Source organism: Pygocentrus nattereri, chromosome 23 (assembly GCF_015220715.1).
Source record: "Pygocentrus nattereri isolate fPygNat1 chromosome 23, fPygNat1.pri, whole genome shotgun sequence".
Taxonomy (NCBI): Eukaryota; Metazoa; Chordata; class Actinopteri; order Characiformes; family Serrasalmidae; genus Pygocentrus; species Pygocentrus nattereri.
In genome coordinates this window covers 868,860-887,500 of record NC_051233.1, presented here as the reverse complement: position 1 = coordinate 887,500, position 18,641 = coordinate 868,860, and the positions used below count along the sequence as shown (strand labels likewise).

The 18,641-nt window shown below is 44.2% G+C and overlaps 2 protein-coding genes across 4 annotated transcripts in view; both read right to left on the bottom strand.

The window, feature by feature from the left end:
• The window catches only part of LOC108412849 (zinc finger Y-chromosomal protein 1), an 18,959-nt gene extending 8,439 nt beyond the window's left edge, over nt 1-10,520 (bottom strand). Inside the window, exons 1-4 of one of the 2 annotated variants that reach the window (XM_017685075.2) lie at nt 9,666-10,520; nt 3,340-3,437; nt 2,491-2,820; nt 792-941 (exon numbers count right to left, since the gene is read on the bottom strand). In XM_017685075.2, the coding sequence (XP_017540564.1) occupies nt 792-941; nt 2,491-2,820; nt 3,340-3,406 (547 nt within the window). In that variant the 5' untranslated portion in view covers nt 3,407-3,437; nt 9,666-10,520. Of the gene's footprint in view, nt 1-791; nt 942-2,490; nt 2,821-3,339; nt 3,438-3,533; nt 3,867-9,665 lie in introns of those variants that run through there. The other variant, XM_017685076.2, reaches the window with a different exon arrangement.
• Nucleotides 10,521-11,103: 583 nt separating this feature from the next.
• On the bottom strand, nt 11,104-18,518 carry c23hxorf58 (chromosome 23 CXorf58 homolog). 2 transcript variants are annotated; one of them, XM_017685068.2, is made up of 8 exons: nt 18,460-18,518; nt 17,761-17,869; nt 17,219-17,313; nt 16,921-17,026; nt 15,908-16,039; nt 12,945-13,102; nt 11,839-11,947; nt 11,104-11,727 (listed from the first exon to the last, which is right to left on the bottom strand). In XM_017685068.2, exons 1-8 carry the CDS (start codon nt 18,468-18,470, stop codon nt 11,509-11,511), a joined length of 939 nt encoding a protein of 312 aa, XP_017540557.1. In that variant the 5' UTR covers nt 18,471-18,518; the 3' UTR covers nt 11,104-11,508. The 2 variants fall into 2 exon arrangements, with proteins under 2 accessions (XP_017540557.1, XP_017540558.1); XM_017685069.2 differs by lacking the exon at nt 15,908-16,039.
• Nucleotides 18,519-18,641: the final 123 nt, after the last annotated feature.

Below are 18,641 nucleotides of genomic sequence, written 5' to 3'. Positions count from 1 at the left end.
CAACCTCACACTCAGCCAACCTCACACTGAGCACAGTAAAATAACACTCACACTCAGCCAACCTCGCACTCAGCCAACCTCACACTGAGCCCAGTAAAATAACACTCACACTCAGCCAACCTCGCACTCAGCCAACCTCACACTGAGCCCAGTAAAATAACACTCACACTCAGCCAAAATCACAGCCCAGTGAAATAACACTCACACTCAGCCAACCTCACACTCAGCCCAGTGAAATAACACTCACACTCCGCCAACCTCGCACTCTCGCCAACCTCACACTCAGCCCAGTGAAATAACACTCACACTCAGCCAACCTCGCACTCCCGCCAACCTCACACTCAGCCCAGTGAAATAACACTCACACTCAGCCAACCTCGCACTCCCACCAACCTCACACTCAGCCCAGTAAAATAACACTCACACTTCGCCAACCTCGCACTCTCGCCATCCTCGCACTCAGCCCAGTGAAATAACACTCACACTCCGCCATCCTCGCACTCAGCCCAGTAAAATAACACTCACACTCAGCCAACCTCGCACTCCCACCAACCTCACACTCAGCCCAGTAAAATAACACTCACACTCAGCCAACCTCACACTCAGCCCAGTGAAATAACACTCACACTCAGCCAACCTCGCACTCCCACCAACCTCACACTCAGCCCAGTAAAATAACACTCACACTCCGCCAAAATCACAGCCCAGTAAAATAACCCTTGCACCCCCCAAACCTCGTACTCCCCTCAACCTCGCATTCAGCCAAAGCAATAAAACAGACACAGGCTCACCGAGGTCGTCCTCCCCAGAGTCGGCTTTGAAGATGTAAACTTTAATGACCTCCTGTCCGTCCTCGTCTTTCTCCACTTCCTGATCACCTAACGCTCCTTCCACCGTCACTTCCTCTCCGTCAGCAGAAACCATCTTCCCCGCCTCGTCCACTGGGGGGAGACAGAGAGCGAGAGACACTGAGTCACATTTAAGCCCGAGCGTTATGAGTGTTTTGTGGGCGACACTGATGCGGGACAGGTACCCGCACAGTGTGTCCACCTGACGCCCATCTTGGTCACACCTCCGGGCAGTTATTTCCAGTCACACAAGACCAGACTGCTCACTCTTTAAATGTGGGGAGACTTTTAAAAACAAAAATAAAAGCCATGATAACGTTTCAAAAGCACATTTGAACTCACTAATAAAATCTGACAAATACAGCAAAACTAATTTGCACCATTTGGTTAAAATAAGTATGATTCTTCAGCTTCTTCTAGCTATCTCCACTACCAGGGGGCTTTTTCTGCTTGCGGCTAAAACAGCAAGCTGACAGGCTCTTTTTATTGCAGGGTGGGGCTTTCCTCATAAACAGACGGCAGTTTCCATCCAGTGACCATCTCCTCCTTTATATCGTCTCTGCTGTTTTGTTCTGTGTACACTTCTCTTCTGAATCTGACTGGATCCTCTGAATTAGGAGGTCGTTAAAAAGTCAAAATCTGATTAATGCTACAGGCAAGATGCTAGTTAGACATCACTGTTATATTCCAACTCCAGCTACTCAAACTCAAACCGGGCCTTTTGGTGGGGTCAGTTTCCGTGGGCAGCAGTGCTGACGTCCCAAAACTCATATTTCAGCTCCTTAACAACCTCATAGTTCAGGGGTTTGAACTAAACCTTAATATCAACGATTTTCACCATTAAAAACCTCCTGTGGTTTGGGCTTAGGCTTAATCTCGGTCTAGGAATCCAGATGCTGGGCACATGAATGAATGAATGAACTTTGTAGTCAGTCATTACGTAATCTCCTCAGGATGGAGCGACCAGTGAGTAGGAATTAGTGAATGAGTGAATGAATGAATTAAATAAAATGTGTGACTGCATGGATGAATAAATGAAAGAATGAAGACAAATAAATAAGAATCAGCCAAAGAACGAATGAATGAATGGATGGATGGATTGAGTAATTAACTAATTAAGAATACGTGAATGAATGAATGAATGAATGAATTGATTAATTAAGACTGAGTGAATGAATGGATGTATAAATAAATTAATGATTGAACTGACCGGGTACCTAATAATTTAAGAATGCGTGAATGAATGAATGTATGCATAAATGAATGAATGACTGAATATCTTTTACAGAGCATCATCAGATAATCTCCAGAAAACGGGGATGTAAGAGAGTAAGCTACAGTAAGTGAATGAATGAATAAATGAATGAATGAATGAAGTACTGAATGAGTGAGTAATCTCTGCAGGTTGGAGGGGTGTGGGAGTAAGAATGAGTGAATGAGTCCTGCAGCACTTCACTAGTTAATCGCCACAGGATGGAAGTGTATGTGAGTATGAATGAATGAGTGAGGAAATGAGTGATTGAGTGAGTGATGAATGAATATAGGAAATTACTGTAGGAAATCATCAGGTACTCTCTGCAGGATTGGGGGTGTGTGAAGAAGAATGTGTGAATGAGTGAGTGAATGAATGAATGAGTCTTACAGGAAATCATCAGGTAATCTCCGCAGGTGTCCGAGTCGTTCTCTCTCTCCTCCACCAGCATGTCCTCGGTCATCTCCGCCATGGCAACGCCCTCCTCTTCCTCCTCCTCGCCCTCCAGAGACATCACGCACGTCTCCACGGCAACACCCTCGTCGTCATCGGCGACCACGTCCTCCACGGCATCCTGGATAACGAGTTCATCCGAGGAGAACCCTCTCACAGCGTCGGCCTCCACGTCTCCGTCTCCATCTCCATCACCGTCTCCCTCAGATACCAATACCGTCTCCTGCAGCTCCACCACGTACTCCTCTCCACACAGCCCCCCATCATCTGACACGCAGACCACCGGAGACAGAAATCAGAACACAGAGGAAGAATAGGGTCCACAATAGGAAATATACACACAGAGGAAAGACAAAAAGGAGTAACACAAATGACAGAAACACAAAATAAAGAAAGAAGAAAAAGAATCAGCAACAAGAATTAGAGACAAAAATGTGAAAAAAGACAATTAAACACCTACGGATGAAAAAACAAAGCAAAGAAAAAGGAAGAAAGGAAGAACATTTTGAAGGCTTTCCACAGGGTAGTGATAACTGCAGAGTGATGTAGAGCCCTAATGTGTGTATATTTATATAACACACACACACACACATCCATCCATCCATTTTCTAAGCCGCTTCTCCGTCAGGGTCGCGGGGGGTGCTGGAGCCTATCCCAGCGGTCATCGGGCGGAAGGCAGGATACACCCTGGACAGGTCGCCAGTCATATATATAAAAACCTGCTATGAAAAAATGAATATAATAAAACTGCTGACCCGCCGACTGACCCTGGAGAGCGTACCGTACCTGACCCATGGAGGATGATCTTCGGCTCTTGGGAACGGAGTGCCAGTCTCGCCACATCTTCATCCATCGTCCTTACTCTTCATTGGCCTCCCTAAAACCTAGACCAACAAAACCAACCAATCAAAGAGTTGCTCCACACACAGACAGCCAATCAAAACAGACTTGGCAAAGCCAGATAAATGTTGCCCACTCACACAGCAGTGATGGACAAACGCTACCCGCTAAAGTTCCTCCATAATATATCCCATAATCCTTTGTGTCGACACTACAGAAAACACCAACAACGACACAGTGGACAACGCTGTCTTCTAAGGCACTGACTCATGAGACAGCTGCCTTAAGTTTTAGACACAGATAAAGATAGAAGCTAATGGGCGCACATTAACCCACCACTCAGGACTACAACCAATGATTTTTTCTATAAATCTACTTTTATTCAACTAACTAATCTCTCTGTTCTGCCTTCTTCGGTTCCTCCCTCTGTCTGGAGTTCACATCAGTCAAAATTCTGACTGTAGAACAGAAAATCATAATAGAGCTTTTTAAATGAAACAGTAGAAGCCGTATCGCCCCCTACGCTTCCTGTAGTGTATTACAGTCTGTCAGAGCGACTGTGTGGATCATATGAACATTATAGAGCTTTTTAAATGAAACAGTAGAAACCGTATCGCCCCCTACGCTTCCTGTAGTGTATTACAGTCTGTCAGAGCGACTGTGTGGATCATATGAACATTATAGAGCTTTTTAAATGAAACAGTAGAAACCGTATCGCCCCCTACGCTTCCTGTAGTGTATTACAGTCTGTCAGAGCGACTGTGTGGATCATATGAACATTATAGAGCTTTTTAAATGAAACAGTAGAAGCCGTATCGCCCCCTACGCTTCCTGTAGTGTATTACAGTCTGTCAGAGCGACTGTGTGGATCATATGAACATTATAGAGCTTTTTAAATGAAACAGTAGAAGCCGTATCGCCCCCTACGCTTCCTGTAGTGTATTACAGTCTGTCAGAGCGACTGTGTGGATCATATGAACATTATAGAGCTTTTTAAATGAAACAGTAGAAGCCGTATCGCCCCCTACGCTTCCTGTAGTGTATTACAGTCTGTCAGAGCGACTGTGTGGATCATATGAACATTATAGAGCTTTTTAAATGAAACAGTAGAAGCCGTATCGCCCCCTACGCTTCCTGTAGTGTATTACAGTCTGTCAGAGTGACTGTGTGGATCATATGAACATTATAGAGCTTTTTAAATGAAACAGTAGAAGCCGTATCGCCCCCTACGCTTCCTGTAGTGTATTACAGTCTGTCAGAGCGACTGTGTGGATCATCTGAACATTATAGAGCTTTTTAAATGAAACAGTAGAAGCCGTATCGCCCCCTACGCTTCCTGTAGTGTATTACAGTCTGTCAGAGCGACTGTGTGGATCATATGAACATTATAGAGCTTTTTAAATGAAACAGTAGAAGCCGTATCGCCCCCTACGCTTCCTGTAGTGTATTACAGTCTGTCAGAGCGACTGTGTGGATCATATGAACATTATAGAGCTTTTTAAATGAAACAGTAGAAGCCGTATCGCCCCCTACGCTTCCTGTAGTGTATTACAGTCTGTCAGAGCGACTGTGTGGATCATATGAACATTATAGAGCTTTTTAAATGAAACAGTAGAAGCCGTATCGCCCCCTACGCTTCCTGTAGTGTATTACAGTCTGTCAGAGCGACTGTGTGGATCATATGAACATTATAGAGCTTTTTAAATGAAACAGTAGAAGCCGTATCGCCCCCTACGCTTCCTGTAGTGTATTACAGTCTGTCAGAGCGACTGTGTGGATCATATGAACATTATAGAGCTTTTTAAATGAAACAGTAGAAGCCGTATCGCCCCCTGCGCTTCCTGTAGTGTATTACAGTCTGTCAGAGCGACTGTGTGGATCATATGAACATTATAGAGCTTTTTAAATGAAACAGTAGAAGCCGTATCGCCCCCTACGCTTCCTGTAGTGTATTACAGTCTGTCAGAGCAACTGTGTGGATCATAGGAACATTATAGAGCTTTTTAATTTTCATAATAATTTTAAGAAGATTTTGGCAGAAAAAAATTGTGACTGAGAAGCCGAAAAGAATAAGAAGCAGAATATGAACCAAACAATAATAACGCTTATTATTAAGACAACGAACCTTCAGGTTTAGTGCTGTCCTGCCTAAAAGCCTGTTTAACGCTTGGTAGGAGTTCATTAATGTTAATAAATAGTTAAATAAAGGTAAATTGGACCAAATAAAGGAAACAATTTTGTAACAAACATACTCAACAATCTGTTAGTGACTGTTAGGAGAGACTCCCTACGTTCCCAGGTCCCTATGTTCCTAAAGCCCTACATTCCCAGGGCCCTATGTTCCTAAAGCCCTACATTCCCAGGTCCCTATGTTCCTAAAGCTCTACGTTCCCAGGTCACTATGTTCCTAAAGCCCTACGTTCTCAGGGCCCTATGTTCCTAAAGCCCTACATTCCCAGGTCCCTATGTTCCTAAAGCCCTACGTTCTCAGGTCCCTATGTTCCTAAAGCCCTACATTCCCAGGTCCCTATGTTCCTAAAGCCCTACATTCCCAGGTCCCTATGTTCCTAAAGCTCTACGTTCCCAGGTCCCTATGTTCCTAAAGCCCTACATTCCCAGGGCCCTATGTTCCTAAAGCCCTACATTCCGAGGTCCCTATGTTCCTAAAGCCCTACGTTCTCAGGGCCCTATGTTCCTAAAGCCCTACTTTCCCAGCTCTTTATTTGCTCATTAAAATGTCTAGAACAGTCTCATGCCCCCTAGGCCTTGCGTTCCATATTTGTAACTTTGAAAACCTAAAATCCCTAAAAACCCCAGGGTCCTTTGTTTCCAGAGTCCTATGTTAATGTCTTTGTTATGATCTACAGTCGTCCAAGTTTAAATGCACTGATTTCATCACTACGTCATGTTAAGCTCCCTCACTGACACTTCAGCTAAGTTACGGAGCTCCCTACCTCATGAACCTCTGACAGAGACAGTAAAATGAGGAGTAATACTCCTAGTCCTCGTAACACTGCGCTGCCGCCCTTCCCTGCACACCGCGTGACGTCCCTTATCTAGCACACCGATTCACCTCAACACGGGGCGGTTCGGCCTCCGGTTACCGTTTAAGGTAATTTGCTGTATTTAATTCTATTTGTTTACTTCTGTTTAATTATTCATCTGCTGTGTTGTTCTGTGTTCCGTTCCTCTGTCTGACTGGACTCACGATCACAGCAGAGAAATCCTGACGGACAGCTGTCACCTGAAATCAAGCCATCAGCATTTCACGCTGTGCCCCTCCCACTTCAAAAGCTCTTTCAGAAACCCCTCCCACCTTCAAGACGCATCATCAGAAGGGGGTTTTCCCAGTCTTTAAAGTGGAAAGTCTCATTTTGACTCTTAATAACGACGGTTCTTTAGAAAAGGCAGTGGTTCTATTTAAGGCCAAAAGTTCTTTATTGAACCATGTCACACTTGCTTCATTCTCTGCATGGTGAGCTGGTTCTTCAGATTAGGGGTGTATCATATTGTATCATTCGTGATGATATCGACAGAACTTTCTAAACGATAAAAAAATCCATATCGTGATAACAGGGATATTTTGACTCCTTGACGTAATGACGTCATGCGCATGGCGTACGTTCTTTGCGCGAGTCGTTCTGGAACAGAAAGAAGTTTGGTGCAAAGCAGCTCTGCGGTGGAGTTTCTCCCAGACAGGATGGAGGTGTAGAGTGGAGGTGGTTTGGTTATAAAATCTCGGATGTACAACAGATCACAGTGATATGCAAGAAGCCTGTAACAACAAAAGGGGGAAACACAGCTGATCTGTTTCACCACCTCCAGCAGAAGCGCTCGGTGGAGTATGAGGAAAACCAAAAACGGCTGTTTTACACGGAAAGACTTCTGCCAATCCGACTGAACACAATCGGATTACGGATTCAGACTGAGGGGTTTATTCTCACTCTACTCAACAGTCTGATGAAAATCTTCGTTTACCTGCTCACTACTGGCTATTAATGGCTTTAAACTGATGTCGAGAGGAAGACGTCGTGCTCTGAGACGCATAAGCTGGACGTCCGTCCCGCCGCCGTCTTTTAAAGATCAGAGCATGAACTTCGTCTCCTCTGCAGACCAGTTTCTGCTCCGCCGTGTTGAACGGTATAAACTCTCACTGTGACGCGACGCACATGCAGAACGGACTGAAACTTTCCGATAGGGAATGTAATCGGATACAGGAGTTTACACGGATATTATTCTTCTATTTAACAGGTTATTTACAGGATTATTAGGCACCTCGATCAATCGGACAGAAATTGTATTCCGAATGGCCTCAATCGGACTGGACTATTCCGACTGAGGTGTTTACATGGACGTTTTCTATTCCATACTCCATTAAACGTGGCTAATACCGCGAAGAGGGCTCAACAGCCGGTAGCCACGCTTACATGCATCCTAATAACCTGTTAATAATCCCACTAATATCTCAATCGGAATCAGTTTTTTTTGTGTCTACTGAATATTTGAAATATTTATATTAAATAAAACTTTAACATTTATTTTGTTGCGATAGCGTGTTTTTAAAATTAATAAAATGTTATTCAGTGTTTTGTCATATCGCCAAAAAAATCGTTAACGCAAAAATACCCTGAAATATCGTGATATTGTGTTAGATCCATATCGCCCACCCCTACTTCAGATTAACAGAGAATGTCTTCTATATGGTTCTAAATAGCACCAAAATGGGTTCTGCTATATTACAATATCAAGTGTGCAGAAGTAGCAGAATCCCTTTTGGTGCTATATAGAACCATTTACACGTTCTCCATCAATCTGAAAAACCAAATGTGTGAATAGAACTCATTGCTCTAAATAGATCAACAGAAGAACCATTTTTAAGAGTGTACACTTTTGAACAACCATCTTTTTAAGGGTTCTTTAGCAAAGGAAATGGTTCCACGTGGAACCATGAACACTCACAGAACCCCTTGCACAATTAAAGGCTTATTTGTGTCATGGAAGTGTTCTTCATACTGATGGAGAGGGGGCTGTAGATGGTTCTATATAGAACCTTTTCGTAAAGGGTTCTGTATAGCACCCAAAAGGGTCCTCCAATTTTTACAAGCTTGACGTTGTAACAGCAGCAATACCCTGTCACGATGCAAAGAACTTAGAACATAGATACTTACATAGAACCATATTCAACACATTCTCCATCAACCTGATGCAAAGAACCCTTTAATCATGCAAAAGGTTCTTTGAGCATCCATGGTTGTATATAGAACCATTTTCTTTACTAAAGAACCCTTGAAGAACCTTCTTTTTTTAAGTGTATATACAGAACCATACTCAACACGCTCTCCATCAACCTGATGCACAGAACCCTTTAATCATGCAAAGGGTTCTTTGTGTTCGTGGTTCCGAATAGAACCACTTTCTTTACTAAAGAACCCTTGAAGAACCATCTTTTTTAAGAGGGTCAGGAGTGCACAGTGAGGTCTCCAGGACTGCCGGAGATGTGCTGCATTACAGCGATGCTTCCTAATGCACCACTGCAGCAAAGCGCCGGCCACGCTGCATGCGCTGCACCCCAGCTGGAGCGCGGGTTCCTCTTTAGAACCTTGGTTCCTCTTTTAGGGAGCCTTTCCTGATACGCTGCCTCGCTCGGCCACCCCCGTCAGGGGGGCTGCACCTGCACCACTGGACCAGCCGGGAGGGCCCAGTGCAGCAGAACTCACTGCACGGACAACTGAACGGCGGGTGCACGTCGCACGAGCTCAACTGAGCGTGCACGTTACAGCTTTGCTGCGCGAGCGCGGAACATGGCGCCTCTCGCTCACTCACAAAAAAACAAAAAGCTTCCCGCGAGCGCCATTTTGAAAAGGGGGGTGGAGGAGGTGGTCGAGGAGGAGGAGAAGGCGGCGGGTGGGGGTGCACAATAGCGAAAGCGCGCGTGCACGCACGCTCACAACACATATGCATGCACGCGCTCCTGCATGCATCCATCTACACACAAATGCACGCAGCTATTACTGCAATACAGGCCAGCGCGCGCGTCCCAAAACACAGTGGGTTTTTTCTATTAACTCCCCCACTCTCTCACTCTCTCACTCTCTCTCTCTCTCTCTCATGCACACCCCTCCCCCGCTTTTTCCCAGGCCTCGCGCGCGGCCTTCTCGAGGCCTGGGCCCCGTTTAGGCCTCGCGCCTGCTCTCCGCGCGCGTAATCGAGCCAGAAAAACCACCGACGCACGCGCGAGCCCAAAGCGAGGCGCCTCGCGCCCGTTTCCTTACCCCGTGTTTCGGCGTGGGTGCGCGCGGCCTCCGTCTCGAGCCGCAGGCCGCTCGGGCTCTGCGCTGTGTTAGCGCGCGCAGGGAGGAGGAGGAGGAGGAGCGCGAGGCTGCAGAAGGAGAGAAAGGGAGAGACAGAGAGAGAGAGAGAGAGACAGAGAGAGGGAGGGGGAGAGACAGAGAGAGAGAGAAGCCTGCAGCTCAGCCAGCGCGAGCGCCCGCCGTCAGCGCACCACGTCACAGCGCGAGAGGAGCAGGAAAACACGGAAGGAGTCGGCGCGCGAGACAGAGCACGGACACAAGGCCACGAGAGAGAGAACAACAACAATGGAGCCGCTGATGCTGTGAAACAGAGACAGGCAGCCGGGAGCGGAGCCGCTAGCAGCTGAAACGAAGACAGTGAAAATAAATGAGAGGGAGGAACGAATTAAAAGTCCCAGCAGGGATTCGGGAGCAAATTCGCCCAGTTTCAGTTTAAAGCCGCTCCGCATGGCCGCGTTACCCACGACACACGGGGCAAGTGCAGGGAACTGGCGACAGATGATGCTGCCAGTTAAAAACCCATCAGAGTGTGACGGCTACACCACCACCCGCTGCCATGGTTACGCTACACTTGTTTCCCTGGTTACACTACACCCATTTCCATGGCTACACCACACCCGTTTCTATGGTTACACTAATTCCCATGTCCATGGTTACACTACACCCCTTTCTATCATTACACTACACCTATTTCCATGGTTACACTAAACCCATTTCCATGGTTACGCCACGCCCTTTTCCATGGTTGCTCTACCCCCATTTCCGTGGTTACACCACGCCCTGTTCCATGGTTGCTCTACCCCCATTTCTGTGGTTACACCACGCCCTGTTCCATTGGTACACTACCCCCATTTCCATGGTTACACTGCTCCCATTTCCATGGTTATGCCACTCCCTTTGCCATGGTTACACTAAACCCATTTCCATGGTTACGCCACGCCCTTTTCCATGGTTGCTCTACCCCCATTTCCGTGGTTACATCACGCCCTGTTCCATGGTTACACTACCCCCATTTCCATGGTTATGCCACTCCCTTTGCCATGGTTACACTACACCCATTTCCATGGTTACACTACACTCATTTCCATGGTTACACTTAGGAACGCATTGATACTTATACTGGTGTTGGGCCTTTACTGTTTTACAATTTATTCACTCAAAAAAAAAAAATTACCGAAACCAACATTCTGAGAGCAGCTGATACTCTGTGATGTATATGCAGTGAAGAGAATAGCAAGGTATAAACATTATTATGGTGATTTATTACACTGTCTGGGTAAATCAGGCTGTAGAGAGACCAAACTATCTTACTATAAACATCAGCGCCTGCTTTTATCTTCAGTGCTCAGTGTTAGCAGCGCTGCTCAGTGTCTCAGCATGTTTGCTCAGTACTCGGTTATTCTGAGTGAATCAGCTTTATTGATAACGATCTGTAGACAGAGCGTCTGTAGAAGCTGCGTTTCCCATAGCAGTTCAGTCAGATGGAGCGTTTCATACAGTGTGAGTTTATAAATCGTAGCTTTGTCTGAACACGATGGTCTGTTCAAAGATATAGTGAGAGTCACCCAAGAACAAGATTCGGGATCGGCAAGTCCTAAAAAGTATGAACCTGTTCTCGGCCTGAAAAAGCATCGTTGTCTATGCAATGTCATATTTTTAAAAGATTTTGGTCCAGCTTTGCTGAAAAACACCAGCAGACAGTGTTTGAATTTCATGACAAACTGAAACAAAGTGGAGAGAAACAAATGTTGGCCTTTAATTCTCATAATAACAGCTAGAGCTTTAACGTCTGATGTTTTAGTGGTCAGATGTAGTCCAGCTGGTCAATGGTGTCCAGTGTAAGCTGACTGGTCCAGAAGCACAGTTTCTCAGCTTCTTCTTCCCACTGAGAGTCCTCATCCAGCTCCAACAATGACGACGGGTCAGGATTAATCAACTCTTCATCAGCTTCCTCATTCATCTCATTGATGTTTATATTGATTGCACCATGAGTCTGTTTCTCTTCCTGTTCTTCACCCAAAGCCTACAAACACAGACAGACACACAGACGGATTAGACAGATAAACAGACAGACAGATAGACACACAGACAGACAGAGGTTGGGACGAGGTTGATTAGCTGAACGTGTCCTCACCCTCTGCTCCTCACTGCGGGTGTAGAGGAGTTTCCTGCGGGCGGAGATGCCCTGAGCCCGGGCTGACCGCCGACTGGACACTGCAGAGGACGGAGGGGCAGCAGGGGACCTGAGGACAACATGGAAGAATGATGGGGGTTCATACAGAGACAGTCCAGTCTCAGAGTAATACGAGTGACATAAGACCTAAACGAAAATGCACGTTGTCCTTTTGTGTATAAATTTCAAGATGAATGGACCAAAAGAAACGGCCCAGAATGACATGGAAAAAATTCTGGTTCCACTGACTTACGTTAAAAGTAGTGCTATATACATATGTAGTATGTATTATGCTATATACATAATACATACATATGTATTATGCTATATACATAAGTAGTGCTATATACATATATATATATATATATATATATATATATATATATAGTGTGTGTGTATATGTGTGTATATATATATATATGTAAGTATATATATATAATGTGTGTGTGTGTGTGTGTGTGTGTGTATATATTGCTCAGTTTCTTCACCAGCTGAGACTCATTCTATTACACTGTCCCACCAGGCATTTTCTTGTCTTGTGCTTCCAGATGTGGACAGCTGTGGAATACTGGCCTTCAAACTCACATTCTTCAAAAATACTAAATTCTCTGTCCATTGCACTATTTTCACACTTTAAACAACAAAAACAGCAGAACTTGGTCGAGCGAGTGGTGCAATGGATGAATCGTTTATTTGGAGACTTTCCGGGGGGGCAACTGGGGGCCAAAGTGCTGCGGAGATCAGTGTTTACCCTCATCTGATGCCCTGAGTTCAGTTAATGAAGGCTTTGCTGATGAGCTGGTGTGTTTAATGAGGCAGTGAGCTGAAGTCTGCAGTGCTGCGATCCGCGAGGACTGGATCCTGACACACGTGCACTAGGAGGTTGTGAGTTTGAACCCCAGTGATGCCACAGCCGTCCGTAAGTGTGTCAGAGGGCTGTCGCTCTGTGTCTGAGATTAATCAATCAATCAATCAATTAAAGCGATAGTTTATCAGAGTTTAATGCTTCCACAGGTGAGTCTTCACTTCTGTCCATTTTTACAGATGACCTTGTGTCAGTGTCCTACCTGAGGGGTCTAGATGGCCTTGAAAGCACTTCCTTCTTGAGTTTGTCCACCATGGGGCCTGTATCTCTGTCCCGGGTCAGAACCTGCAGACTCAGGCACCTCCAGCCATTCTCTCTCCCCCCCATGCAGGCAGGTAACTCATCCAGGTGGCTGGAGTACTGAAGGTCAGTTCAGTTAAAAATCCAAATCCACTGCACTCTTAAAAAAGATACATGGTTCTATATAGAACCATGAAAACTCAAAGAACCCTTGATTAAAGCATGATTAAAGGACATTCTTTGCATCAGAATGTGTTGAGTATGGTTCTGTATATACACTTAAAAAAGAAGGTTCTTCAGGGTTCTTTAGTAAAGAAAACGGTTCTATATACAACCATGGACACTCAAAGAACCCTTTACATTATTAAAGGGTTCTTTGCATCATGAAAGGGTTCTTCAGGTTGATGGAGAATGTGCCATAGATGGTTCTATACAGCAACAAAAGGGCTCTTCTATTGTAATAAGCTTGACTTTGTAACAATAGAAGAACCCTTTTTGGTGCTATATAGAACACTTTTCAAAAATGCTTCTAGATGCTTCTTCGAGGTTTTTTGTAAAGAAAATGGTTCCATATAGACCCCTGAACACTCAGACTGACCCGACTAAAGGTACTGATGGACCTCAGTGATGGGGGGGGGTGCACTGACTGTCCATCCAGTGACAGTCCAGCGCCGTTAAAACGTTACTAAGTAGCCGAGAGGCTAATATTACAAAGAGAAAACACTGAAGGAATAACCTGATAACATAAATCAACACGTTTATACTGCGCAGTAAAACTTTGGGAGAGTCTGTTCAACATAAATGATGAACTAACCTAACTTTGTGTAAATAGAGCTCAATATAGAAATATGTCCACATATGCAGTCGAGACTGACGCGGCTTTTTTCTGAATTTCTACAAACACCATTTCATTTTATAGTAAATGAGTTTGGGCTGGTTTATGTTTATGAACAGACGCCTACAGATCAACATAGTAAAGGAGCTCATCTGTGATCCTGAGTTTAAAGCCAGTTTTTATTCAACTTAAACTTGGAACTAAGTTGTAAATAAATCTGAAACTGAAACTTTGCTTGTGTGTAAAAAGTGATTTCAGAGCCACTCGGTTCTCCCTGATGGAAACTGTTTACCTTCAGTGTTTTGTGCTTCTGATCATTTTAATAGACGTCAGCGTCACTAATTAATGACGTTCTATTAAAAGACTGGTTTACCAAGAGAGACGCTGGAGGACTTTCACCTGAAATGAGTTCATGAAGCCAGTCTGGTTATAAAAATGATAACAGGACATCAGAGCCAGAATTACTCTTTTAGTACTTTTACTTTGTACTTAAGTACATTTGAAGGGAAATACTTTAGTACTTTTACTCAAGTGGAGGTCTAAAGGGAGGAACTTCTACTTTACTGGAGGAATATTTTACCTTGGGGGTCTCGACTTTAACTCCAGTACAGGGTTTGTGATTCACTGGTGATAACGGTTGGAGCTGTGATATGACCACTGCTAACTTGGCTAAGCTCCCACAGCTGGTACTGTTAATCTAAATGGAGCCTCCAACCTACAAACTGTCAGAGCAGATGTTCATATCAGGCATTATTGGAACCAAATGAGCAAAGATGTGAGGACTTGGTACCACCTTAAACTGAGATTACCCTTGTAAAGCGTTTATTAATGGTTTAAAATTAGTTTGTTAATGGTTATTATGTCATAAACGCGTTGAAAACCATTAATAAGCAGTTATGCCACATTTATAAATAGGAGCAAACGTGTGCTGTGACATCTGATGGTAAAGCTGATGAGTTTCATGCTGACTGACGAAGAAAACACAGTCAGCTCAGTAAACACTGAAAGGTTTAATAAGTAACTGCTTATTAATCATTTTAAGGTCTTTAGGACCTGATTAGAGTCACCAGAGCTCCACCTCCATTGGCTGATCTGCACCGTTTTGACCACCATGGAGATTCACGCTGTACAAAGCTGTGCAAACCTCACCCTCATTAACGGACCCTCCTGCTGCTGCATAAACTCAACGTACACTCGTCCAGCATCAGTGTCTGACCTCACAAATGTGCTTCTGGAAGAACGGTCAGAAATTCCCATAAACACTCCTAACCCTTGTGGAAAGCCTTCTCAGAAGAGCTGAAGCTGTTACAGCTGCAAAGGGTGGGCCGACATCATATTAAACCCTATGGATTAAGAATGGGACGTCACTCAAGTTCATATGCGTGAGAAGCCAGACGACCGAGTACTTTTGGAAATGTAGCGTATCTAATTAACCGTGGCTCCGCCTGTTTTTCACCGTTTTGGATTCTAGTATTTTATACTAAAGCTGTTTGCTGTCCGTTGTGGTCCAGAGGAGGACGGGTTCCCCTTCTGAGTCCAGGTTCCTCTCAAGGTTTCTTCGTCCTGCTCTTCGGGGGTTTTTCCTTACCCCTGTCGCTCAGGGGGACTCGGAACCGGATTTTCTGTAGAGCTGCTTTTTGACGACACCTGCTGTAAAAAGCGCTACATGAATAACCTTTGACTTAATTAATAACCATTAATGACACCTTTCAAACCCAAAGCATTAATGAACGCTTTCTGAGGGTGGTCCTATTTTAAAGTGGTAATGTTCACTTCCACCTACTGTGAGTTATTCAGAGCAGCGCTTGCTCTAAACTCTAATGCTGGGGTCTTTCTGTATGTTCTTCTCAGCAAGTCACCAACTGGTGGTTTTGGGGGCGGAGAAGAACGCAAGTGGGTACATGAACGGTTCTGTTCTCTGTAAATGCGTTCTTGGACACAAAGGAGCAAGAACACACAAGAACGCCCGTTGATAAGTGGACCTCGGGGGGAAGAACACAAGAAAATCGTATACGGACCCTTTAAAGCAGGAGGTTCTCCATCAGAACAGCTCAGTAACGTGTGAGTGTGTCAGCAGTGTGTGTTCTCACCTGTACGTAGTCTCTCATGCAGGTGATGTCTATGGGGTCCGAGATCTCTCGGCCATGCCACTGAACCTCGTCCTCCATCAGCAGCTCCATAAACCTCCTGTTCCCCATCACCTTATAGGAATCCGCAGTGGCCTGTGCAGTCACATCCGGACCAGAACCAGAACCAGAGCCAGAGCCAGAGCCAGAGTCATGAGGACGTGAAGCACAGACAAACACAGACTGATAACAAGCATTAAATGAAGAGACTCATACAGTTCAATATGAATAGAATAATAATTCATAGTAGATACTGAATAATTTATAGTGGGTACTGAATAATTCATAGTAGATACTGAATAATTTGTAGTGGGTACTGAATAATTTATAGTGGGTACTGAATAATTCATAGTAGATACTGAATAATTTATAGTGGGTACTGAATAATTCATAGTAGATACTGAATAATTTGTAGTGGGTACTGAATAATTCATAGTAGATACTGAATAATTTATAGTGGGTACTGAATAATTCATAGTAGATACTGAATAATTTATAGTGGGTACTGAATAATTCATAGTAGATACTGAATAATTTATAGTGGGTACTGAATAATTCATAGTAGATACTGAATAATTTGTAGTGGGTACTGAATAATTTATAGTGGGTACTGAATAATTCATAGTAGATACTGAATAATTTATAGTACATACTGAATACTAAAGAGAATATCTGTACATAACCGTTCCCCTTTGAAGCACCACCTTTTTTAAGGATTCATACAGAACCACTGTCTTTACTAAAGAACCCTCACAGAGCCATTTTGTAAATTTTGTATATATAACCATTCCGTTTACTAAAGAACCCCTGAAGAACCATCTTTTTTCTATTTTCTATTTTGATTCTATTTACTAAAGAACCCATGAAAACCATCTCTTTAAGTGTGCATATAGAACCATTGCCTTTACTAAAGAACCCTTAAAGAACCATCTTTCTAAGCATATATGGCCGGTCCACCTGTCAGGTGAAGGACTCACCTGGTTGGACGGCCTGAAGAGTTTTTTCCCGGACAGGTAGCGCCGCCCTCGGCCTGTGTAGAAGATCTTAAACACGATGACAGGCGGGAACTGAGGCCCGGAGAACCTAAACAACAGAACATATTCTCTTAGCAAAAAACGAGCTAAAGCTAAAGTAACAAACTGAAACGTCTCCGCTGACCAGCCGCGTTTGGGGGAGAAGAGACTCTGAAGTTTGTCTGAACTTTCGTTTTTATTGTCGGTTCCCTTTAAAACACTGAAGGTTCTGCAGAGCCGCCGAGTGACGGAGGGTCAGTACCTGAATCTGACCTTACACTGCAGGCTGCGGTCAGTCAGCAGGCTCGCCTCCAGAGGACTGACCTGACGTAGAACTGCAGGACTTACACACTGTTCCTGCACACACACACACATACACACAGACACACACACACACACACACACACACACACACACACAAACACACACACACACACACACATACACACAGACACACAGACACACACACACACACACACACAAACACACACACACACACATACACACAGACACACACACACACACACACACACAGACACACACACACACACAAACACACACACACATACACACACACACACACACACACACACACACAGACACACACACACACACAACACATACACACACACACACACAACACATACACACAGACACACACACACACTCACACACACATACACACATAAATTAATTACACACATATATATGAATTATAGTATATGAATATGAATTATTCAGTATTCTGTTCACAGTAGTTCCTAAGTTCTTTGTAGTAATCAGGTGTTTTGGAGCTGAACTCACCGCTGAGCGGACTGTGTTCATCAGGAGGTGGAAGAGCTTTCGGTCCTGGTAGGATTTCCAGAACGCCTGGATTCTCCGAGCCGATTTCTCGCGCTTCTCACAGTCCGATCTGCACAAAAACATACATTAATACATTAATCAGTTCATTCATCAATATTGGTTTTTTGACCTTGTTAGAATTTTTTCTTCTTCTTCCAAACTATTTTAAATTGTGAAACACCGTCACTTTTACACTCTGACGTCTGGTCAACCGGGTAAAAAAGCCATCAGGAACCAGCAGGAACCAGCAGACCCACGTAATGGTGTCTATGTTGTTTTTTACGCAGGGTAATTACTGAGTAACAGTCATTAATATGACATATCAGCCCAGCAAACGTTTAATTAAAGTAAATAAAGTGGAAAAACTGATGTAGCCTCTTTATATTCTCACGCATGAGTTCCTGCTGGAGTTTCCGTGGACTTTAAACCGAATTAGTGACTTTATTCAGACTAAACACCTTCTTTTACAGGTGTTGGCCGAGGAGAAGAGGCAGAATCGGTTCTCTTTGCTGAGGCCTCCGACACCGTGACCGACTGATTTCAGTTCAGTTTTGATAGATTTATACAGCCGTTTTAAATGCTTTACGCATGAGGAGCACGTTGGACAGATAAAACACTGACCTTACAAACTATTTTCCTGTAAATAGATCTGTAACTCACCCATGTCCCATTATGTCAGGTCCTGCAGGCCCGGGTTTGAGTTCCTGTTGCCAGGAAACGAGACGTGTGGGTAAATAATACACCCAGCATGAAAAGAGGAGCTTATAATGCCCGAGTGGAGCGTGTCTGATCCAAAATAATCTAATTAATTCTAATGTAATGAATTCTAATCTAATTAGTTC